The following is a 25,315-nucleotide window of genomic DNA, read 5'->3' on the forward strand; positions in this document are numbered from 1 at the left end:
TTGGCCTTTCCTCCAGTAATAAGCGGTTTAAACGGTTTTCTCTGCCATGTGTTTATTTCCCTCTGTTTCTGAGCACGCATGTGAAATAATCAGAAACACATACATGACTTACCTCCAGCCAATACACACACATGCCCGCACACCCTGTCCAATAACTCTTCAGATTTTCATCAGAGCTGATCCTCGTTAGTGCCATGAAGTGTTTTGCCAACATTACGGATTGAGATTCAGCAAGTACTGTACACAAACATCATATCTAATACCGTGTAATACTGCACCGAGGTGAGTTCATAGAATTCATTTTAATACAGTTGGATGTGCTGAGTTTGGATATTTCAAGGCTGCAATGAATAAATAGTGATATGTTGTTGTTTTTAAGAGCAAATTTTCTTTCCTGCATTGACAAACACTGGCTGAAGCATCATTTTCATCATCATAATGAAACATCAATATTTTGGGGCCATTTTTTTCCAGGAAATTACTATATTTTAATTGCATATAAAAAAGCAACAAAAAGGTTTATTTTGTCAATTTTAAGGAGTACACTATCATATATACTACTGTTCAGAAGACACAATACAGTAAAAACAGTAATAATGTTAAATATTATTGCAAATTAAAATAACTGTTTTCTATTTCAGTATATTTTAAAATGCAATAATTCCTGTGAAGCAAAGCTGAATTTGCAGCAGCTAACATGCACATGATTTAATGCGCAAAAAAAAGTTGTGCTGCTAAATATTTTCATAGAAACGTGACAAATTTTCAGGATTTTTGGATTAATAAAAATTTTTTTTAATTGAAATGGATTTTTTTTTTTTTAAAGTATGTCACTTTTGATCAATTAATTTCATCCTTGCTGAATAGAAGTATTAATTTCTTTAAAGAAGTTGTGAATGGTACCGTAGATTAGCAGCAAAGCTACTAGACATGGACTAAATGCCACAAAACTCAGTTTCTTTTTGGCCCAAACGTAATAAATGTACTGCGTGAGATTATTTAATGTTTTTATGATATCAGCATGAGTATTGTTGTTGGCATGTTTATGACCAAAATATTGTTTTTCTGTTTAAGAGTGCAAGTTTTAGACTTTGCTTATAAATTGTCACAGTGATTGGACACAAACTGGCTGTAGAAATGTATGTATTTTTATTTGTAATTGTCTAATTTGTATAAGTGCACATCTTTCTGTTGATATCAGAATCAGAAGAGCTTTATTACCAAGTATGCTTACACACACAAGGAATTCGACTTGACGACAGGAGCTACCAGTGCAGAAGAAAGCACAGACATAAGTATATCTCATAAATTATATCTCTCGCATGCAGCTCAGAAACGGTCTACGAGTGCCCAGATTACAGAACGGCGGGCGAGAACTCGTGTTTCTTCAACAAAAACGACACATCGCTTTGGGTCAACTACAACATCACTGTGGTGGCCACCAATGCCCTGGGGAAGAACATTTCAGACCCTGTGGAGGTGGATGTGGCCTATATAGGTATGCAAATGAGTTTCCAACAATTAATTTGTACATATGATTTGTACTCTATCATCCCCTCTCTTTATTATAAGAACATAATTTGGTCCTTTGGGTCTTGAAATATCGTCGGTCACATGTTCTCTACCGTGTTATGCCATAAGGCAAATTTTTTACCAATTGAAAAATTAAGATTTTCGTTGTTTACTTTTAGTAGCAATTTTAGTTTTATCCTGCACAGTTTGCAAGGTCACGTTCCTTTGATCTGACGTTTTGTTCATTCATTGCAATTCCATATTATCATTAACTCATACGTACAACTATAACTGAGGCTAATCTTTAACTGATGTTTTTATTTATGCTGAAGGGGTGAAACATTCATTCGCAATACGAAGCACACTTTTCTGTTCTTTCTTTATTCCTTCTTCAGCAAGTTTGCATGCAAAGGTCACTTAGTTTGACCTTTTTAGGTGTCAACTAGTTTTTCACCCTCAAACTGGAAAAAAATAGTTTTGTGCATTAGTGCTGAATTTACAGAGTGTTAAATCAATAGTTTACCAAAGAAGACAATTATGTCATTTACTTACCCTCATGTTCCAAACCTGCATGACTGTTTTAAATGAGATGAAACATCTCACAGCAACTCTTTTTATATAATCAAAGCATTAAGTTACTATAGGGGCTGTCAAGACCAAAACAGGTTTGCAATATAAGCAAATGAGATTTGATTGCTACAATGGAGAGCAGTGACCTATATTTCAGTCTTTTCCTCATACAAAGCTATATGGCTTTAAAAGGCTTGCTTTAAATTGCAAGAGTCATATGGAGCACTTTTTTGGTGCTTTTTGTCAATTTTGGAATTTGACAGGCCCTGGTTACTGAATATTTTCATTATACTCTATGGAAAAGCATAAACATTCAGCAAAATATTACATGTTCCATGGAAGAAAGAACAATATACAGGTTTGAAAACATGAGGGTGAAAATGACAGAATTTCACTTTTTACTTTAAATATGTGGACCTATCATTTTTAGTCTTTTTGTTAATTAATACTTTTTTTTTATTCAACAAGGGCACATTAAATTGATCAAAAATGACAGTAAAGACTTATACGTTGTTACAAAAGATTTCTGTTTCAAATAAATGCAGTTCTTCTGAACTTTATGTTTAGCAAAAAATCATGTATGTGTATCACGACTGCACAACTGTTTACATGATGATAATACGTCTTTCTTGAACAGCAAATCAGAATATTAGATTGATTTCTGAAGGATCATGTGACACTGAAGACTGGAGTAATGATGCTGTAATTTCAGCTTTGCATCACAGGAATAAATTAAATATTAAAATGTATTAGAAACCAGTTATTTTTTTATTGTAATTAGAAACCAGTTGTAATAACATTTTATAATATTACTGTTTTAGTGTATTTTTTATCAAATAAATGCAGTCTAAACATCTCCAAAAAAAATGTTACTGCCCCCAAACTTTTGAACGGTAGTGTATGTTTCATTTCCACATTTCAGGATTTTTTTACACGCTCAAATTGAAATGTACTCAAGAATAGTTGTGGTAATCACAGCAGTAGGTTTAACTGTTGCATATTTTATAATGGACTTCCTGTCCTCTCCTTTTCACCCACAGTTCAACCAAACACTCCAGAGAACGTGACAGCAGTCGTGGTCGATGACGACCAGGGTCCGTTCGTGAGAGTGTCCTGGGAGAAACCTCGAACCGCAGACACTCGCTCAGGGTGGATCACGCTACTGTACCAGCTACGAGTTAAACAAGAAAAAGATAAAGAATGGGAGGTGGGTTTAAAAAACTCATCTTTAGAAAATGTTTGATTATCAGTTACGTTTGTAGCAATTTAACTAGATTTAAGTCTAGATAATATTGAGATGGACTTTTGTTACCCTGTTTTCACTCGACTGTTTAGACATCTACAATACAGTTGGACATCTTCACAATATACTTCACATGCTTGGTATTATGGATTAGTGTTGCCAACCAACTTGTTAAATGTGAGCCAACAAGTTAGAAAATAGTTCAAAGTAGCTGTTGTTTGTTTGTGACTTTATCCAACATCTTAAATGAATGGAACGCTAAGGGCAAGTGGACATGCAGCCAGTGGGCCGACATGAAGTCAGCTGTTACACTGAGCAGTTTAATCATTGACTGTCCCAGTCTGGGCTTATGTCTTCATTGGTCTCCTGAAACCTGAGGGAGGCTAGATCTGCAGAACAACAGTGACTAGATCAAACCAGATTTTTCACCCCAAAGGCTTGCGCTTCAGTAACACAGAGGCATGACCAATAATGATTGCCTAGTGACAGAGTAACCTGAGAGCAATAGTATTGGCTCATGAACTGAGACAAGATATGTAACTGATGATTATTGCTGATGATGTATTTGTCTTCAGTTTAAATGCTAACTAGATAAATATTTAAGTAAAATCTACTTTGATCTGAATTCACACAAATTTAAATATATATTTTGCAATGCAACAAATATAGTATTTGATATTTGTATTTTTAAATATTTTATGATTTATTTTAAATACATTTGATTAACAAAATATTGGTTTAGTTAATTGTAGTGGTACAGTAGCTTATGCTCTCTGGGTAAGTGTATGATACTGGCATCTATTTTGATCTGAATTCAAACAACTTTATAAGCAAGTAGACATATTAACAAATGTGATATATCTATCTATCTATCTATCTGTCTGTCTGTCTGTCTGTCTATTTTTATATTGATCAATGAGACTTATAAAAAGTGTTTCAGTGGTAGCTTATGCTCTCTTTATCTCTATGTAGGAATATGATGCTGGCATGCAGAAGTACTACAATGAATGCAGTCTTCACCCTGATAAAGAGTTCATGGTGCAGGTGCGATGTAAACCTGATCATGGGTTCTGGAGTGAATGGACCCAACCCACCTACGTCAAAATGCCCGACTGTAAGTCTTTATTTTTCTTTAGTAGTTAAAGCAAACTTGGTTATTATAAATAAGTACAATATATAATATTTGTTTTTATATTTATATAAATGTATTTATATTTATATTTAATATAGTAAAACCATTTATTATATTAAGTTAACATAATTTAATTATTATTAAATTATATTACCAGCATAACATTTTATTATTATTTTCTGGTTTACCTTACATTTGTAATCCCAAATGTTCAATTGTCAGACTTCTGAACCTTAAATATAAAAGATGTAAGACATTGAAAATGCCAACCCCCAAACGTATAAAATGTGCACCAGGAGTGATCCAAAAATTGGTGTATGTGCTCAATATGTGCTCAGTTTAGACACATGTAAGACAAGCAAAACATTTCTAGTCTAGTAGGTTGAGGCATGCATGAAGCCTATTAAATTTTCATCTAGCACCGCCAGAGAGCCGTTTCAGGACCACAATCTGTGTCTCCATGGTCTTCCGCTGAGCCTGAGAACAAATCTGCTCTACACATATGTATCTAGCAATTCTAGAGGGGATACTAACAGGCCTTCAGTTTCTCCAGGGAGTTATGAACTCATCTTCACCCAGCTAGCACAACCTCTGCAGCACACGGTTTTTGAGCCGCAGCTCTGGCTGGGCCTCAGTTGCCCGGGAGCTTCCGTGGAAAGTCAGGCCCGGTGGGAGTCGCACCTGACGGCGGCAAAAATGAAATAGAGCAAAATGAGTCAGAGATCAGCCTGTTTCCAGCTCACAGCATTTTAAAAATAACCACGATGTCCCAACTTGTTTATTTTGAGAGTTTGTCATTTTTAAATGCAGTGACCCAATTTTACCTACTGTTTATCCTGTTTTTTTTTTTTATTATTATGATTTGTCATAAGTGGAAAAACAAATTGCAGTAGAGATGTACTCTATTCATCACCATTTCCTGATTTTGTGTTTGTGATATGTAGATATACCCAGAGAGCGTTCGCTGTGGATCATGATCACGATAGTCTCTGTCTTCATCATCCTCATCCTCACCTGGACTCTAAATGTGAAACGAAACAGGTGCGTCTTTGAGCCTGAAAATTTTCTGTCTGAACTAAAATGATTTATTTTTCCATTTGTTATTGATTGTATTTTACTTTTTATTTTACATGTAATGTTTTGGTTTTCATATATATTTTAACATGATTTTATTGGTGAGTTTTGCATTTGCATTTTATTCTATATCATCTTACCATCTTATGCCATCATTGGCAAATGTAAAAGTCATGCCTGTTAGTGTGATTGAAGTCAGATTTGCTCTGACCATTTATATATATATATATATAATTGCCTCTTTGTTTTTGCTGACGAATACTCATTATGTAGGATTAAACTGCCATTAGAGGATTGATCCAGATCTTGCAGTACTTCACTTTACTCTCAAATGTAGTTTTTAGGCCAGTTTCTCTCAGCACAGATTTAAATAGACAAAGATAGACTAATTACATTGTCAAATAATGTGAGGCATTTTCAACAGTACAAGGACGAACAGGATCCAAAATTAATCTTTTAATCCTGTCGGGACACGTGGAAGCTTTTGTTCCGTATTCTAGATAAGTCCCTTTCCAGTATCCATAGTGCTTATATTATGATCAAGCAGGCTGACATGTAGAAAGACATTAATCTTAACTGTGCATTGACATAGAATTTAAGACAAATTACTAATTAACTCCCAAACACCTCAAGAAAATATCATAAAAAATTATCTAAATTCAAATTAAGCACATTTTGTATACTTAAAGTATTTCAAGGGTTTATTTAACCTTTGAAAAAACAGTTCAGTATCAACTTTTTCAATCTTATTCAGATTTTTATATTTGTATTCAGTGTGAAGCTTTGTTTGCTGCCTCCTGTTCCTGGACCAAAAATCAAAGGATTCGACAAACAATTGCTCAAGGTAATAGAAAAATCACTCATGCACCTCGAAAAAGGCCTGTGTCCAACTAAACTTTGACATTTTTCAGGTTAGCTTTAAGGTAGACTCCATAATTTCAACATATTTGGTGGTTTTTATCAGCATGGTAAATGGAATCTTAGCTTTTGTGTGTTTGTTTTACCTTCAAACAGCTGATGGCACGCATTTTGGACTGCTATTAAGTATTGTGTTATGCAACCATTTATTTATACAGTATTTATTCAATACAGAATGCATCAAAGCAGCTTCACAGTAATAAACAGGACACCCCTGCCTTAAGGGATAGTTCACCCAAAAATGAAAATTCCGTCATCATTTACTAACCCTCAAGTTGTTCGAAACTTGTAAGGCGTCGTGTAGGGTGTTGAAGACAAAAGAAGATATTTTGAAGAATGTTGGTAACCAAACAGTTGCTGGCAGTCATTGCCTTCCATAGTATTGAAAGAAAAGTATTCTTCAAACATTCCAACATTGATCAAAATATCTTCATTGGTGTTCAACAGACCTTCAAACAGCTGATGGCACGTATTTTGGACTGCTATTAAGTATTGTGTTATGCAACCATTTATTTATACAGTATTTATTAAATACAGAATGCATCAAAGCAGCTTCACAGTAATAAACAGGACACCCCTGCCTTAAGGGATAGTTCACCCAAAAATGAAAATTCCGTCATCATTTACTAACCCTCAAGTTGTTCGAAACCTGTATGAGTTTCTTTCTTCTGTTGAAGACAAAAGAAGATATTTTGAAGAATGTTGGTAACCAAACAGTTGCTGGCAGTCATTGCCTTCCATAGTATTGAAAGAAAAGTATTCTTCAAACATTCCAACATTGATCAAAATATCTTCATTGGTGTTCAACAGAAGAAAGAAACTCATACAGGTTTCGAACAACTTGAGGGTTAGTAAATGATGACAGTTTTCCGTTTTGTAAAGGTTTTGATATTTTCCCTCATGCCACATTTTTAATTGCATTTTTGAGGAAGTTATCTCACTTGCTTTACTTGCTTTTTTACAGAGCGGAAAGTCAGAGGAAGTTTTCAGTTCTCTGGTGATCCAAGGTTTCCCTCCAACCATCGATTACGACGACTTACTGGTGGAGTACCTTGAGGTGTATGACAATGAGGAGCAAGAATTGGTTCTGGACGGTAAAGATCTATCAGAGGTCTGCATGAAGTCCAAAAGGCCGTCAGACTGCGACTCGGGCAGGGGAAGCTGCGACAGTCGCACTCTGCTTTTGGAGAAGTGCATGGAGGGACGGGAAGGGAGTGGAAGCGATCAACATCAGTACAGCCAGCATGGAGAAACGAGCTGCGCTTCTACTGAAAGCAGTGAATGCCAGGGTCTCGAACCTGGTTCTCCAGAGTCCTCTGGAGAAGGACTCCAGAGGACTTGTGTTTTCGTCTCCGCAACCTCTGTTGTGTTTTCGTCTCCGCAACCTCACCACCATTACCAAGTGGAAGCTGTGAAACCGGTCTACCACAGCGTCCCAGAGATCCTCAACCATTCATCGCCACACGCAATGCCAACCAACTACCACCAGCTACACCATCAGGACATGCCACAACAGGAGGGCCGCTTCAGTAAACCAGCCTGCCGACATTCCCAAAGCTACAACCAGTTTAACCTGGATGGCCTCGACACTCCTGCTCCTGGCGTATCTCCGTCACGTTCTCTGGAATATGTGGAGGTGCAAAGGGTCAACCCGGAGAATATGCTACTGCTTAGGCCGCTTTCGGACCCAAACCGTGAACCTGAGGGGTCAGATTATGCTGGGGAGGACTACAGCAAGGTCAAAGAAGTAACATCAAACAATATTCTGCTTCTGCAGAGGGATACGTCCCATCAGTGCGTGGACGATTACAGCCAGGACTTGGACAGCCAGGCTGGTCAATGCACAACCCAGCAACCGCCTCACCCCTGCAAACCTGTCATCTACCAATCGAACAGTGGGATGCCACAGGAAGGCATGAGGGTGATGGGAAATGGTTATGTGGACTCAACAGTCTTAATGCCATCCTACTAGCGCATAGTGGTCCATTGCAATGCAGCAAAAACAATAAGCTGAACATAAAACCTTGAGCAAAAAAAAGTGCTTTTCTCCCTCTCAGATCTTGCTACGGTGATTTAATGAAGAGGATTTATATTTATAAAAATAGTTAGCTTTAATTATATTGTATTAGCAAGAGCGTTATGTTTCAGAGCTGAGGTCTGAACTTTTATGTAAGCACTGTAAAGGGTCTTGAAAATAAATGTTCTTCATTTGCTTTGAAGGTTCCATGAAGAACCCTTTAACATCCATGATGGAACCTTTCCATTGCACAAAAGGTACAAGGTTCTTTAGATTATTAAAATGTTCTTCACACTAAGAAAAAAATGTTTTTTTAACAACTATGGACTGAAATGTTCTTTGGGGAACCTAAAAATGGTTCTTCCATGGCGTTAGCCCTTTGGAAGAGCGTGAGAAGTCATCGATTTTGTTTCTTTGACAGATTGTGTACTTTGATGAGGTGACACTTATAAACACCAAAAACCAAGTTAAATCAAGTCTTTAACGTTAACATGAGATCCCATTTACTGCGAAATTCACTTAAATTCTGTATGTTCTGTATTCTGTATGTATGTTAGTCAATAGGCCCATAGCCATTTAGACATTGTGATTTCATTGGAAATTCTACTTTTCAAGATCCAGCAACCGCCATTGCAATTCTCCAATACTTTTATGCTGTTTTACTCAGAAATATATGGTATTTTGGAAGTAAAATTGGTTGTGAATGCCATTTCTTGTTAACTTTTAATGACTTGTCATGTTTTGAGATTCGTGAGATTTGAAAACTTAGCACTTAGCATAGTTGCCCTCAGCAATCCACTATGCATTATGTTGTTGTATGTATTTTCATCATGGCACTGTTACGTGTTAAAAGCCACTACTTTTTTTATGCCGCTATTCACTCCTAAACTACATGACGGGGTCTGTTGCTATAATGTACATGGCCTATTTTTTTAACTGATCTTAAGTATTGTCAAAGCGTTCACCCAATTCAAAACTTTTGCTTGATGCATTTCACTACACATTTAAATGAATTTTAAATATAATGACAGTATGCTGCGTATTATATAAACACAAGAGCATTATTTGCAGTGAGAGTCGGTTTATACCTACTGTAATCCTGCTGGAAACACAGCATAATCTCAGCCATACAATTCAAAATGTCTTTGCTTATTAATGGTTTACACACATGCAAAAGTAAATAAATGAAAAGGGATTTGAACTGATTGTAAACTCTTATAATTTTAAAGAATTTGCCTTTGATATTTACAACTCTCAGGTGGAGGAAAACTTACTTAAACACTCCTGCCGAATGTATGTATTATAAATGTTATTGGCACTGATTTCAAACACAAAAAGCAAAACCAGTGTAAAATGAAAAATTGCAAACTGCCAGCATTCAGATATTTTTCCAAATATGTTACAGTGAGTTGTTCACTGTAAGAATTTGTGTGTTTCTGTGAATGTTAACCTTGTGAGAATCTATTTTTCTAAATCTGTATATCCTTAAATCCTAGGTAGCCATTAATTCATGGAGACAAGGAAGATTTTAGCCCTTGCCAATTCAAGAGTCAACCTCCACATGTTGCCTTATTTTATGCATACAGTGGGTACGGAAAGTATTCAGACCCCCTTAAATTTTTCACTCTTTGTTATATTGCAGCCATTTGCTAAAATCATTTAAGTTAATTTTTTTTTCCTCATTAATGTACACACAGCACCCCATATTGACAGAAAAACACAGAATTGTTGACATTTTTGCAAATTTATTAAAAAAGAAAAACTGAAAAATGCTCAGTATTTAGTAGAAGCACCCTTTTGATCTAATACAGCCATGAGTCGGGGGTCTGAATACTTTCCGTACCCACTGTAAATCTCTGAAAGCCGACTGAGGTGTATTTTTATTTTATTTTTATTTTTTTGGAAAGGGTAAATTACCAAGTATATATTTATGTCTAAAGTTGCATTACGCATACATGTAAATATACAATAATTATTCAATTGTTATATATAATGTAGAAATGCATTTATATGTAACCTACAGGCAATTTATATACTGATAAATAGTTTTGTTAGTTTTGCCTAAGCCATACATAAATCATCCCATCTAACTTTGTTGATTTGTGAGTAGCGTAACATTTTCTTTGTTGCTCAGCAGTCATATATTCTCAGTTTCATGCATAATAAATCTGCACGGAAAAGCACAATTTCTTTTAATAGATTTCTATCTCAGGCAATGTCAAATCTACAAAATATGTGTTTGTTACAGTATCTAATTTAATGTGAAGCCTCGGGGCAACAGTGTGAAATAATATTTAAGTCTTTTCATCTGAGAGTAAGATATCTTACAGTAAAGAAAATGCATATGCAGATTTGATAATTTAGGGATTACATCTTTCTAACTGAAATCACATTTTTGACTTCATTCTACCAAACCCAAAACCATCTGACTAAAATTGTTCAAATCACAAAAATGTGTTATACATTTATAGAATTCTGTTGCTATTTTCTTTACTGTCTTTTGTCTTTACTGTCAAGTCACTGGAGGTGCTGAAATTAAATTTGCGATGTTAACCTATGTAAGAAATACATCTTGTGTGTTCTACTGTGTTCTGCTTTTCCATAAACATTATTTGTGTAATCACATAGCAAAACCATTAAAACATATGCTCAGATTGTTTCAGATGTGTCGGGGTGGTTATTCTGAGAATGGCTTTTTATTTTGCCGGTAAACATTTAACCAAAAACATTCAGGCAATGCATATACACAATAGAATTGTTAACAGTGAGTACTGTGTACTAGAAAATACTGTAATACAAAGACCACAACATTTATTCTAATTCAGCTTTTATGTTCTTGAATTATTATTATTAGGCCTATTATTATTATTTTGCTAATTTGTCACAAAAAAACTTGTTTATACTGTATCTCCAGAGATTTGTAATTGATTACTTGACTATTTTAGATTATCATAGTTTATAAAATCTAATTCATCTTGTTATAATGGATTTTTATATTTTAAGTTAAAAAAATCTAGGCCTGGCACAATGGTAATTCAATAAAAAATTACATATAAAAAAAATTCAAATAGGGAAAAAATTATGAGGGCATAAAGTTTTCCAATTGATAAAACAAAAACCTGTTAGTTCTATTATTATTGTTATTATTATATACGCTACAGTATATATTATATACTGGACATTTACATTTATTCATTTATCGTGGACGCAACCTGATGAACTGAACAAACTAGATTTCATATACTTTTAGCCATATTAAATGGAACATAAGATAATACCACTGATCTATAATAGGGAGGTTCGAACACTTCTAGTGGCTTCACCGCCTGATGGTAGTGAGCAATCCAGTCATTTATATAGATGTGAATAATACCCAAAAGAATAGCTCTGCTGCTCTCTGTGAAGCACATTACTCTTCAGTAAAAAGCCTCAAGACAGACTTTACCCCTTCATACCATTGGCTGAACTTGCCCCTCCCCGAACACTTTTGGAGTAGAATTCACCGCTTTCCACACTTTAATTTTTGGATTTGCTGCAGAAGTATTTGTCTTAAAAACATCAGCAATGCATAAAGTTTGTTCTCGGCTGCACGGTCCGTCTCTGTTCAGGAAAACGGACCCGTGGAATTCAGTGGATGCGTGTGTAAAATTCCACAAAGATTGCGGTAAGAATGCAATGTTTGTCTCACATTTAAAGTGATCGGAACATGTAACGTAAAGTTTTTAATATATAGTACATACATTGCGTTTGCGTATTTCGGCTCGAACGAATCTGTAGTCCGGATTCCCGAGCATCGAATCACGAACAACGGCCCTGTCATCATAACAAAAATGTAAATATGTGTTTGGACATTACCATGGCGATACTGTGGTAATTAATGACGAATGACTGCCCTGTCAATATTAAAACACTTCTATCTATCTATCTATCTATCTATCTAGAAGTTGGATATATCATACAATTCTTACTGCTTAAAGTTGTTAGATAGATAGAATACATATCAATATCTATCTATCGTTAAATATTTAAAAATAATAGTAAAATATTATACAATATACTCATACTACTTAATACTATACAAATAATATGATAGATAGATAGATGGATGGATGGATGGATGGATTCAATATGCCTCTCCTATATCAGCACTGTAAATCTTCTGTGCCAATGCATGCAAGGTTACTGGGAGGTTAGCAGGTCTCAGGGCAGGGCTTTCCTGCAGCTTAAAAGATAAAAATATCCCCTTTGCATATGAGCTGGCAGGAAATATTGTGACCCATAACTGCCTCTATGGATTACTGAGCACTAAATGTACCTCTGCCCAGGTGTGCTTTGCCAAAAATCAGCCGTGAAACACCCACCACCTGTGCTGCCCCAGATTCCCCCATGTGACTTTAAACCTCAGCCGTATCAGGTAGCCTAAGAGGTTTATATCTGAGGGCATTCATAATAATAATAATCAGAGAGAAATCAAATCATTTTTAAGCATGAATGATTTTTTCCTTTAGGACATGTCTAAAGACCGTTTACTAGACATAAGGAAAAACAACTGCAACCCCATGACTATGAAGGTAACATACTACAAGAAGCCAGTCTTCATAAACCAGGGTTACATGCAGTGGCTGTGGGATGTGGATGGAAGACGCTATATGGACTTGTTTGCGGGGGTCGCCACTGTTAGTGTAGGACATTGTAACCCGTAAGGTTCAGTTTGTTGCAATGCAACATTTTTGTTTATTTTGTGAATGTGTGCATTACAGTTAGCTTGAACTGCAATAAATGACTAAGCTGTAGATTAATGCTTATTATGGACTTGTTCCAGCATTTTATTGCCCAGAGCTCTTACATGGGCTGCTGTGTTTGTTTTTGTCTACAAAATTACATTATTTCTAAAATGTAATTAGAAGTTTGAATATGGTTGCAGGAAAGTGACAGAGACGGCCGAGAAACAGCTGAGGCGTCTATGGCACACGACAGCCATCTATGTGTATCCACAAATACAGGAGTATGCAGAGAAACTGGCCTCTCTTTTGCCAGACCCGCTGAAGGTGCTGTATGATTGATGGAGCCACTGCCATTGCTGAAAGTGGAAGGCTGAGCGTATTGCATTGTGAATATATTTTATTACATGTAACATACTCTTGCCTACTGCAGGGGCTTACAAACTGGGGTCTGGGGGTGCCGTTTTGTCTGCAAAAAAATATAAAAAAATAGTTTAGTTTATGTATAGTACAATATAAGTTAAATATCAATTACTAAAATATAAAATTACTAATATATAAAAAACTAAATTATATATAAAAATAAAATCATAATTAAAATCCTAATCATAAGAAGTAGTCATACAGAATTTGACATAATTACATTTCATTGTGCTTTCTAATGTTGGAATTCATTAGATTGTCACAAAATTAAGAGACTGTTACAGAAGATACAAAAAAGAAAATTATTGTAAATTCAATATTTTCCAAATAATTCATATATATACACTACCGTTCAAAAGTTTGGGATCAGTAAGGTTTTTAATATTTTTTTACCGAAGTTTCTTGTGCTCATCAAAGCTGTATTTATTTGATTAAAAAAAAAACTGTTATTTTCTGAAATATTATTGCAATTTAAAATAACTGTTTCTATTTGACTATACTTTAAAATGTCATTTATTCCTGTGATGCAAAGCTGAATTTTCAGCATCATTACTCCAGTCTTCAGTGTCACATGATCCTTCAGAAATCATTCTAATATGCTGATTTATTATCAGTGTTGGAAACAGTTGTGCTGCTTCATGTTTTTTGGAACCTGTGATACTTTTATGATTCTTTTATGAATATTAAATAAATAAATAAACAGCATTTATTCAAAATGGAGGATCATGTGACACTAAAGACTGGAGTAATGATGCTGAAAATTCAGCTTTGATCACAGAAATAAATTACATTTTAAAGTATATTAAAACAGAAAACCAATATTAGAAATTGAAATAATATCTCACAATATTACAGTTTTTTCTGTATTTTTGATCAAATAAATACAGCCTTGATGAGCACAAAAACATTACAAATCTTACTGATCCCAAACTTTTGAACGGTAGTGTATATAGGATCATCATTTTAAGGGTCCATGGCATCAGAAAGTTGAATGCACATTTTGGCATGCACTACCATTTAAAAGTTTGAGCACAGGTTTTTGTTTAATGAAATTATTACTTTTATTCAGGAAGGACACATTAAATTAATCAAAAGTGACAGTAAAGACACTTACAGTATAATGGTACAAAAGATTTGTACTTCCAATAAATGCTGTTCTTTCTATTCATCAAAGAATCCTGACAAAAAAATCACCGTTTCCACAAAAATATAAGTCAGTACAACTGTTTTTAAAAATTGATAAATGATTCTTTGAACACCAAATCAGCATATTAGAATGATTTCTGAAGGATCATGTGACACTGAAGACTGGAGTAATGATGCTGAAAATTCAGCTTTGTCATCACGGGAATAAAATACATTTTAAAATATAACATTGATATATTAAAATAGAAAACCATAATTTTAAATTGTAATAATTTTACAATATTATGGTTTTGCTGTATTTTAGATCAAATAAATGCTGCACAAGAGACTTCTTTCAAAAACATGGGGAAAAAATAAAAATTACCAACCCCAAACAAGTGGTAATATTATGCATACAGAAAATTTGAATACTGTGCACATAGCCTTTTGTGGTGTAGCATTAATATCATGATGGTCTTCTTTTCTAGGTTGTCTATTTTACCAACAGTGGCTCGGAGGCTAATGACCTCGCAGTACTAATGGCCCGGCTTTATACAGGAAACTTTGATGTCATCACACTGAGGTGATTGACCTTATTTGCCAATTTTTGAACAAATGGAAGATGGCTAGTTCTTGGGAAAGCTGACAGATCAAGCATCCCTGTACAGCAATAGATAGTCGCTACATCATCTGTGTCTGTGTGCTCAGGGGTTCGTATCATGGTGGCAGTCCACAAGCGACAGGCCTGACGTCCAACGCAGATTACAAATATCCCATCCTCTCTTCTATGGGCTGCCATAATGTACATCTCACACCCACACATTTCTCCTTCTGTCAGCTACCTGCTTTATAATGTAATATCCCTCGGGGTCAAGTCCACAAATCGCATTAGAAGAGGAAACATCATAACCTATGTTTGTGTTGTTGATTAATGCAAAAGTAACAAAATTACTGTCAGACCTCATGAGGTTGAATAACAACCCTGAACTTTATATGTAAGACAAGACCTGTCCCTATACTATAGACTAGAATAGACCCTAGACTATATTTTATTTTTAAAAAGAACCAATATCAAAAATGTTCTTGAATGGTACTTATGCATGAAAAAAGCATCTTGAATTAAGTTTATTTTTCTTAATTGCTAATAGTTTTTCCAGGTTTAAGCATAACATTTTAACGTTTTATGATGAAAGAATAATAAAAAAAATATTCTTTGATTATAGAACAGATTTTGCATGTTATATTGGGAATCCAGTGCGTTTTCATATTTGAAAAGCATGTCTTATAACTGTATGCATTTGAGTTGTGGGATCTGTCTTGCAAAGCTTTGATACATTTTTTTTCCTATGTGGATTGTGTTCATTTTAGACCATGTGTCCGGATGTGTTCAGGGGCCTCTGGGGAGGAAGCCACTGTAGAGACTCCCCAGTTCAAACCATCCGAGAATGCAGCTGCTCCCCAGGTACAAACACACACACATACTATCAAAGCTTAATGAGGGCATACTATTGTCACGGAAACACCTGCCTCACCAGCCGAATCAGCCTCCTACACCCGCTCACAATCACCTGATTACTGATCACGGACACCTGCACCCACTTACCACACCACTCAAATACTTGGTCCCGGTGGTGACAGAAGACCAGTCCCTCAAAACGAAACGGATTACAACACGGACTCATGGATCCACAGAGCACCTCCTCACCGGAACCCTCACCCAGTATGTTTTAATAAAAAAAGATTTTGAATTAGAAATAAAAAAAAAAAAATGAATGAAACTAAATCTGTGGATTAAATGTAGATGTTTGCTCTTTCCTTTTGTGCATGTTACTGTAAAGCTGTTTTAATTACCAGTGTATATGAATGGTGGCATAGACCTAAACAATTTGCCTGTCTGCCTCGTGGTCCCGGTGGTGACAACTATATAGACTTCTACTGTTTTTATATAAAGGTTTATTACTCTATTATAAATTCTACAGCCTAACATTAAGCTAAACTTTTTGAAATTTCAAGGGTTAAAAATATTAAACAAATGGAAAAATTTGTGTATGTTTTAATAAAAAAAGATTTTGAATTAGAAATAAAAAAAAAAAAATGAATGAAACTAAATCTGTGGATTAAATGTAGATGTTTGCTCTTTCCTTTTGTGCATGTTACTGTAAAGCTGTTTTAATTACCAGTGTATATGAATGGTGGCATAGACCTAAACAATTGCCTTGCCTACCTGTACCAAAATCTGGAAGAAAAAAAATGTGTTTCTTCTTCTTGAAAATTATAGACATATAATCAATTATTCCCTGTAAAATAGCTCAGAACAATGTGTTTAAAGTATAAGGTCTAATTGTGTCATCAGGTCAAACATTGACAGCAGCAACTATATTAAAAAAGAACCACACAATACATGATCAGAACTTCAAGATCAACACTATAATTAGTGATTCTTGTAGAGCAGCATTACTAAGAACATCTTAGAAACATGGAAAACCACTTATAACATCTCAGCAGGCACCCACAAGTTTTGCACAAACAAGCACCACTTGCATTTTCTTCCGAAAATGTACAAATCTACTTGTTAGCACACATTTTAGGTATCATAGATCAATCTGTTTCTTTCTGTTTTCATGTCACTGTCAGGCCAATGACATGTATATTAGAGAGCTCAAAGAGATGTTCGCAACAACCGTTCCCAATCGTATCGCTGCTTTCTTTGCGGAACCCATCCAGGTTTGATTATACCACACCTGCCATTGAAACTCAAGTATGAACGTAATTAGATTAAACATAAATGCTATGAAAATATGAACTGAGTGCCCTAAAAGATCAGGACTAAATATGCTGTAGTTAAGATGCTTCAAACTTTCAAAAAAGTGGGTCCGACAGTGATCTGCATTGTTCACCATATACTCTTACAAATAAAGGTTATTTTTTGTAAGGTTCCATGAAGAACTTTTCCATTGATCAAAAAGTTCTTCACACAAAGAATATTGGCTATTTTAAAAACTGCTCACTGAAAGGTTATTTGGGGAACCTAAAATGGCTCTTTTATGGCATCACTGTGAAAACCCCTTTGTGGAACCTATATTTCTAGGAGTGTAGGGCATTTCAGTTGTCATAGAAACAAACACTGACAAACAAAATCAGAGCCATTACCCAGCACTTTGCTGAAAGATGTCATAAGTTACTAAAAGGACATCAGTGAAAATAACTTCAATTTTCACAGCAGAATGTCAGTATTTTGCTCTATATTGTATATTCCAGCACAGTCCAGTTAATGGAAGATTGCATTTAATGTTTAAAACTATATATATATATATATATATATATTAGTATATATATATATATATATATTGATGTGAAAAAAAAAAGAAGTAATTTTAGAGCAGTTTAACATAAGGCTGCAAAACAACAAAACATGAAAAAAATGAAGGGGTTTGAATACTTTTGCAAGGCATTGTATATCCAGCACTGACTAAAAATTCCACAAACACTAACTCATTGCTCTCAAATATTAACATGTGGCAAGTTATATCCTGATTATCATTTTTATCTTTCTACAGGGTGTTGGTGGGGCTGTTCAGTTTCCAAAAAACTACCTGAAAGACACCTACCAATTTGTTCGGGAGAAAGGAGGAATCTGTATAGCAGATGAGGTCTGAAGAATTTGCTTGTAAATCCCATTCTGTACATCAGTGAAGCCAAAAACACAGGATTGGTGCTTCAGATTGTCCCAAATTTTCAAAAACAAACAGAGTGTGTATCACTCTAGTGAAGTAAACAGCAACACCTGTGCTTAACCCCGCCCCAATTGCAGGTAAATGGGGGGTTTCAAAGTGTTTTTGAAAACAGTACAGTTATCGTTTCTGTGTAAACTACTAAAAACGCAAATTTGTGACACTTCATGTGTATTATGTATTCGCATAATACAATGTTTAAAGTATGTGGATTGTTTGGACAACGAATAATGCAAATTAAAAAGCTTTTTTAGTACATCGTTGTCATGTAAATGTAGACATTAAGAAAACTGGATGCTGCTCACTTAATTAAAATGCATGAAGTGATCATGTGACGACACTGTTTGCTGCATTATTTAAAAAAATATTTTAAAAATCATGAAACAGTATGATGTATGCAGCCAATAAATTTGAAAACATTTCAGACAGTACATAACCTAATTATGCATGAGTATCCAATTGTACAGTATCCAACAGAAAGAAATATGGTAATTTCACTTTTTTTTTTTTTTACTTTATTTTTGGTCAGATAATGGTTTAACAGAGATTTCAAAACTGAGGTACAGAAAATAATGATCTATTTAAACTTTTTTTTACACACAAAAAAAAATTTTGTTCGTTCGTTTATTTATTTGAAGGCTTTGTAATATACAAATGCTTGCTTGATTACTGAATAACGTTATAATTTATTGCAAATTTGTTGGTAATTTTGGTTCTTTTAGGTCCAGACTGGTTTTGGCCGCACAGGGAGCCACTTTTGGGGTTTCCAAGGACATAATGTCCTTCCAGACATGGTTACCGTGGCAAAGGGCATAGCGAACGGTTTCCCGATGGGGGCTGTAGTCACCACAGCAGGTGAGGCTAGAGTGAAATTCGGGCAAATTCAGATGAACTTATTGTTTGACTTGCTTATTCAAGCTGTCTGTGGCTTTGTAATATTTAATCAGTTTCTACAAGTGTGCGTTCATAGATTAAATCAACTGCATTTAAACCTGGAGGTGTTTTAAATGAGGTACACACACGGAGTGTTACTCTTCAAAGTTTTAATGAGGGACTGTGCAGTAAGACATCGGTCAAACAGGAAGTGGAATTAATCAGCACTCTGAACCCAGTGGTGAGCTTGAATCCAAGTTTCAGCATTGCACTCAAATGCAATATTCTTAGAACAAAATGAACCACAAATTCTAAATTACATCTCTCTCATGTTGCTTTTAATAGGCTTACCGTTGTGTTCACCTCAGTGCTTTGTGATTTTGAAAAGCTCTGCTTGAGTACCAGTGTTCCATATTGAAAAGCTCTGGTGCTCTGTTGATGCAGGACAACTACCTAGCAGTGCATTACAATAGTCCAGTCTAGAGGTCATGAATGCATGAACTAGCTTTTCTGCATCAGAAGCAGGTAACATGTTTCGTAGCTTGGCAAGTAGCGATCGGACAGGTTGGATCTAAACCATCTTAAAGCCTTCCCTTGAATACCCGTATAGTCTTGTAATCGATCTATGAGTATGTCAAGATCTATAGTGTCGAACGCAGCACTAAGATCAAGTAAGCAGACACAACTTTTTTCTAAAATTTTAGACATAAACGGAAGATTTGAAATGGGTATGTAATTTGCCAGTTCATTAGACAAAGAATTAAATTGAATTGAACATACTTGAACTCTGAAAGCATACTGGAGTGCCACTGCTGTGCTCACTGCCAATACTTTTTTCCTTCACTCTAATTTTGTTCCACTGGCTCTCAGTTTGCTCTTCATCCTGTGAGAAGCTGAGAGAGAAAGCGTGAAAAGAAAGTGTAAAACCAGAGTAGATTAATTTGTCTAAAATTATGAGCGTATACCTAATGCTTAAAGTTGCACCAAATAAATAAAACCACACTGAAAAACACCTTGTGAGTGGGTTGCATGCATATTGATTGCACGGATATCATGTGAGTTGTGTATTTTGCAGAGATTGCCAGGTCATTTGGGAAGGGAGTTCATTTCAACACATTTGGAGGAAACCCATTAGCCTGTGCAGTCGCCTCATCAGTGTTAGATGTAAGTACAGATCATTTTACTTGTCAGTTGTGCACAGTTACATTAGTATAAGCAATAGTGAATGCATAAATTGTCATTTTGTGTGTGATAAGTTATATAGTAGAAAAATAAACAATAAAATTAAATAAAATGTAAAAAGTATTATGATATGTTTGTGAGATAATGATAAAATTGTACAAAAATACCCATAAAAATATCTGATATCAGCAATAGTAATTAAAATGTTACTGTGAGATAATACATGATAAACTAGTAAAAATATCTAAATAATAGTATAAAATAATATTAAATCTAATTAAAAATAAAAAGATCAATGGTTAAAAAAATAATATAAAACATCTGCCATCAGTAATGGTGCACAAAATGTTGCTCTAAGTGAGATAAATCATAAACTAGTATAAAAATATCAATAATATAAAAAAAATAGCATACAATGTAGTTAAAATAAAAAGATCAGTGGTACATAAAATGAAAAGAATATCTGGTATCAACAATAGTGAATATATAAAATGTCAAAGAGTGTAATCTCAAATTATAAACTAATACAAAAATCTAAATAACAGTATAAAATATACTAGTATAAAATATAGCTAAAACAAAAAAAATATTAATGGTTTATAAACAGAGGCGGACAAAATACACAACTCCATTATTTAAAGCTGCAGTCCATAACTTTTTTGTGTTCAAAATTGACAAAATTTATATAATAAAAACAAAACAAAAAAAATTATTATTTAACACCCCTACCCACCCCCACACACTCAGAATGGTCTGCAGTGCTGCTTCAGTCAAACACCTTTTGTGTTTTATTAGGAGACGCACAACAGTTCTTCTGTGGCTTTATAGGTAGCATTTTCACTTACACAGTTTAGCAAAATCAGACAATATTGTGTCTAATATAAACCACAATATTAACTTCTTATTATTGAATTGTTGTAAATAAATATCACATTTGGAACTGGTCAGTGCTAAAAAAAATCCTGGGAAATCACTTCATGTAGCCCCAAGAGTGATTACTGATAAACTGTCTGGAAAAAAATAGTTTTTAGAGAAGAAAAAAATCACCCACTGACTTTCAAAGCTTCTAATGACTTTCTACTTCGAGGACCTTGATAGAAATGTAGTGGAGTGAAAAGTACAATATTTGTCTTTCAAATGTAGTGAAGTTAGAGTAATAAGTTCCCAGAAAAAATAATACTCAAGTAAAGTACAGATACTCAAAAAGTGTACTTAAGTACAATACTCAAGTAAATGTACTTAGTTACTGTCCGCCTCTGTTTATAAATAGTGCTTGAAATAATACTTGAAACTGAATGCTGTATTTTGCTCTTAGACAATAAAAGAGGACAAGATGCAGGAGAACAGTACTGAAGTGGGGACGTACCTGCTGACTGAATTGGCCAAGCTCAGGGACAAGTACGAGATCATCGGTGACGTGAGAGGAAAAGGTCTTCAAATTGGGGTGGAGATGGTCAAAGACAAGGTGAAAGCAGCAAACATTAAAATACATGAAATGCTTGTAGCTTTCATTCATATTATACTATTGATATTATTAGCCAACACAACAAATATGTGTTTTAAGGATCTATGGAAGCCTGTTTCCATAGGCCCGGGAAGTGGGGGTGCTGAGGGTGCTGCTTTTTTTTGTGGGCAACTGTTTAACTGTTGGGAATAAAAAAAAAATCGGAGTGTCTATTTACAGAGTGCAAATAGCCCGCCTTGTTGGCAGAGGCTATTTACAGTAACTCCACCCACCAACGTGTGATTGGGCTAGTGAACATTACAAAAGACAGTCATCAATCGTCAGATTCAGTGGTGTAGATGGTAAAGCGTGTGTTGTGCTCCTTTTGACGCGATCGACCCGGGTTCGAATCTGCCTTTTGGAGAACTTTTTTTCTCCCTTTTCAAATTTCAAATCACATCAGGAAAGCATTTATTTATAATAAAAATTAAGGAAATATTCTAAAAGTTGAAAATAAAATATCGGGTAGGGTTAGGGTAGGTGTAGGGAGGGCTTTTGTCCCAATAAGGTGGCATCCATTTAATCATTTGAATCAAAATTAAAAAAAATATGCTATTTTCAATTAGTGTAAATAGCATCTATTGCTATTTGCACTAAGTGTAAATAACCTCTACAGCACCCCCAACCTAAAACATCTTCCCGCGCCCCTGCCTGTTTCTGTCACATGTTAAAAAAATGAAAAAGGTAATTGTGAAATTTGATCACACAATTCAGACTTTTCTCGCAATTTTGAGTCTACAGCTCGCAGTTATATTTTTCTCTAAACTCTGAGTTTGCATCTCTCAATTTAATTTTTTTGTTTCCACTACGAAATAGAATATTTAGTATTTGATATCTCACATTTTAGACATTTTTCTTGCAATTCTGAGTCTACATCTCACAATTTTTACTTTTTTTTCTGTAAATTGAGTTTACATCTCAATTCTGTTTTTTCCACCACGAAAATAAAATTACGAATTTTTTTTGCAATTGCGAGTTTATATCTTGCCATATTTAGTTTATATCTAGCAATTCTGACTTTTTTTTCATTATGAGCAAAAAGAGTCAGAATTGTGAGATACAAACTCAGAAAGTCTTAACCTTTTTAATTTTTTCCCCATGGCGGAAATAAGCTTCCATAATGACCTGCCGTACATGGTTTGGATTAATTATTTGTAAGAATACAAACCATTTATTCATATGTTGCTATGACATCTTAATGTCTTAAATAGCATTGACTGAAATGAGTCTATAAATATTTTATTTGCTATAGAAACGAACCTATATTTTTGCCAAATGTCAGTAAGAATCCTTAAGTACAATCTTTCCACCTTACAAAAGCAACAAATTGTACTCAGTTGTCAGCTGAAGGATCGTGTAACTTTGAGTAACGACATTTCGATTCACCTAAACTAATGCCTTGAATACACAAAGACATCTGGCGGTGCATGTGTTCGTCTGCGCAGAGCTTTAATTATGGAAACTGCCTCTCATCAGGTGCAGTAACCTTGCTTATATCTTTCCAATATAAGAGCACAGCAGCTTTTCGTCTGGAAAGAGCTCAAATTCAGGAAATCGAACGTCTCTTGGCATAAAAGTATTTTAACATAAAAAGATGCACTTCAGTTTAAAATGTCTAAATACATCTTGTTTTGTGAAAATTAAGTCAAATGACACCTCAGGCTTTTGCACGGTTCAGAAATCATTGTGAAAATCCTCAAGCTTTGTGATTGTGTGCATCCACTTCATTAAACTTTATTTGCAGAGCAATCTTCGTTTCTTGACCTTGAGGTATGAGAGGAGTCACGAGTACGAGTTACTTTAGCTCCAGATGGACTAGTTAATGATTCAGAGTGTTTGTTGTAAGTGTATGCCATTTTCCTCACAGGAAATGAGCTAGAAGACTTGTTAGCCATTAACTAGAGCAGAGAGCAATGAGACAGCATGTTCAAACATTCCCAGAACACACTCCACTCTCTGCCTGAGCTAAAAACACCCACTGAACCTCACTTACCTGTGGCTATTTATACTGGAAACTCATGTTTCTGGAAAAATGAGACAGACACACAAACACTTCAGTCACATTTCAGTAGATTTCACTGTGTGGATAAGTTCAGCTGAACTGAAAGCCCCTGATTTTTCAATCGAAGCTTTGTTTGTTCCAACAGCATAGCTGAAATTGTTCTCCTTAAATCCACTGACCGTCTCTCTCAAACCCATCTGTAGGCCAGCAGGGACCCGCTCCCTCCTGTGGCCATGGCTGAGATCTTCGAGGACACTAAAGACATGGGTGTACTGATTGGAAAAGGGGGGCTGTATGGACAGGTAGGCGAGGGAATCTGAAAGGCCACGTGTAAAGCGATTCTTGCGGATGTGGAATATGAATGCATGGGGTGTGGGGATGTTGTGCAATGGAAAAGGTATTTCAGGGATTCACTTCAGTCTTGTAGTGGCATGGACGCTCAATGCCTCAGGAATCCTGCTTGTCTGAACTTATGGAAATAGTCATAGTAAGCACTGAATATACATTTAAAGGAACAGTTCCTAAAAAAAAAAGTGTTTTTTTTTTTTTAATAATGTATGTCATATTTTCAATATTTAAATTTTTAAAGTAGAACATAACATGAACAATTTAACTATAGAATTTACTATAGAAACATCAATGACTTTTCCATTATTTTTAAGATTTATTTATATGCACAGCTTTTCCAGGTCTCATAAAAAATTATTTCCAGGAAATTCCAGTGTCTGAGGATATAATGTCCTATTAGGCCTATATTGTTAAATATATATATATATATTTTATTTTTTTTACTTTGTTAACATTAACATTTTAGATTTATACATTACTTTAAATTCATATTGGTTTAAAATGTATAAACAAAAAATGAAATTTAAAAAAACGAAAGATCATAATCATAAATCATATAGAATATATATATATATATATATATATACACACACACAAATTGTATATTTATAAAATACGTTTTTTATTTATTTGAAAAAATATAAAAACTGAATACATTTTGATTTGCTTTTTTGTTATATTTTAGTCAAATAAAATGCAGTATTGTGCAGAATTGTACTAGATGCTTTTTTTTTTTTAGGTCAAATTGGGAACATTTTATATACACTGTATTGCCAAAAGCATTGGGACACCCCCTTCTAATGAACAGGTTTGACTACTTTCGTAATTTCCATGAGTACAAATCTTAATGTTTAAGCATATAATGATTGATTAGGGAATTGCGGGGCCAAGAGCCGTGGGAATGGAGCGAGGCCGGTGGAGTAATTGATAATGAGCGACA

General features: G+C 34.8%; 2 protein-coding genes across 2 annotated transcripts in view; both read left to right on the forward strand.

Annotated features, from left to right (window-relative positions):
* Positions 1 to 8,692, forward strand: part of prlra (prolactin receptor a) — a 28,445-nt gene extending 19,753 nt beyond the window's left edge. The window contains exons 4-9 of the mRNA XM_016551836.1: positions 1,329 to 1,498; positions 3,123 to 3,289; positions 4,298 to 4,439; positions 5,402 to 5,498; positions 6,306 to 6,375; positions 7,414 to 8,692. Of these exons, the coding sequence (XP_016407322.1) occupies positions 1,329 to 1,498; positions 3,123 to 3,289; positions 4,298 to 4,439; positions 5,402 to 5,498; positions 6,306 to 6,375; positions 7,414 to 8,421 (1,654 nt within the window). The 3' untranslated portion in view covers positions 8,422 to 8,692. The remainder of the gene's footprint in view (positions 1 to 1,328; positions 1,499 to 3,122; positions 3,290 to 4,297; positions 4,440 to 5,401; positions 5,499 to 6,305; positions 6,376 to 7,413) is intronic.
* Positions 8,693 to 11,956: 3,264 nt separating this feature from the next.
* The window catches only part of LOC107739667 (alanine--glyoxylate aminotransferase 2, mitochondrial-like), a 14,366-nt gene continuing 1,007 nt past the window's right edge, over positions 11,957 to 25,315 (forward strand). Inside the window, exons 1-13 of the mRNA XM_016551841.1 lie at positions 11,957 to 12,130; positions 12,792 to 12,880; positions 12,975 to 13,165; positions 13,391 to 13,514; positions 15,224 to 15,318; positions 15,444 to 15,537; positions 16,104 to 16,197; positions 17,359 to 17,459; positions 18,293 to 18,385; positions 19,189 to 19,321; positions 20,415 to 20,503; positions 21,837 to 21,986; positions 24,231 to 24,329. Coding sequence (XP_016407327.1) covers positions 12,031 to 12,130; positions 12,792 to 12,880; positions 12,975 to 13,165; positions 13,391 to 13,514; positions 15,224 to 15,318; positions 15,444 to 15,537; positions 16,104 to 16,197; positions 17,359 to 17,459; positions 18,293 to 18,385; positions 19,189 to 19,321; positions 20,415 to 20,503; positions 21,837 to 21,986; positions 24,231 to 24,329 — 1,452 coding nt within the window. The 5' untranslated portion in view covers positions 11,957 to 12,030. The remainder of the gene's footprint in view (positions 12,131 to 12,791; positions 12,881 to 12,974; positions 13,166 to 13,390; positions 13,515 to 15,223; positions 15,319 to 15,443; positions 15,538 to 16,103; positions 16,198 to 17,358; positions 17,460 to 18,292; positions 18,386 to 19,188; positions 19,322 to 20,414; positions 20,504 to 21,836; positions 21,987 to 24,230; positions 24,330 to 25,315) is intronic.

This window comes from Sinocyclocheilus rhinocerous, unplaced genomic scaffold, assembly GCF_001515625.1.
Source record: "Sinocyclocheilus rhinocerous isolate Xijiao unplaced genomic scaffold, SAMN03320098_v1.1 scaffold585, whole genome shotgun sequence".
In the NCBI taxonomy this organism is placed as follows: Eukaryota; Metazoa; Chordata; class Actinopteri; order Cypriniformes; family Cyprinidae; genus Sinocyclocheilus; species Sinocyclocheilus rhinocerous.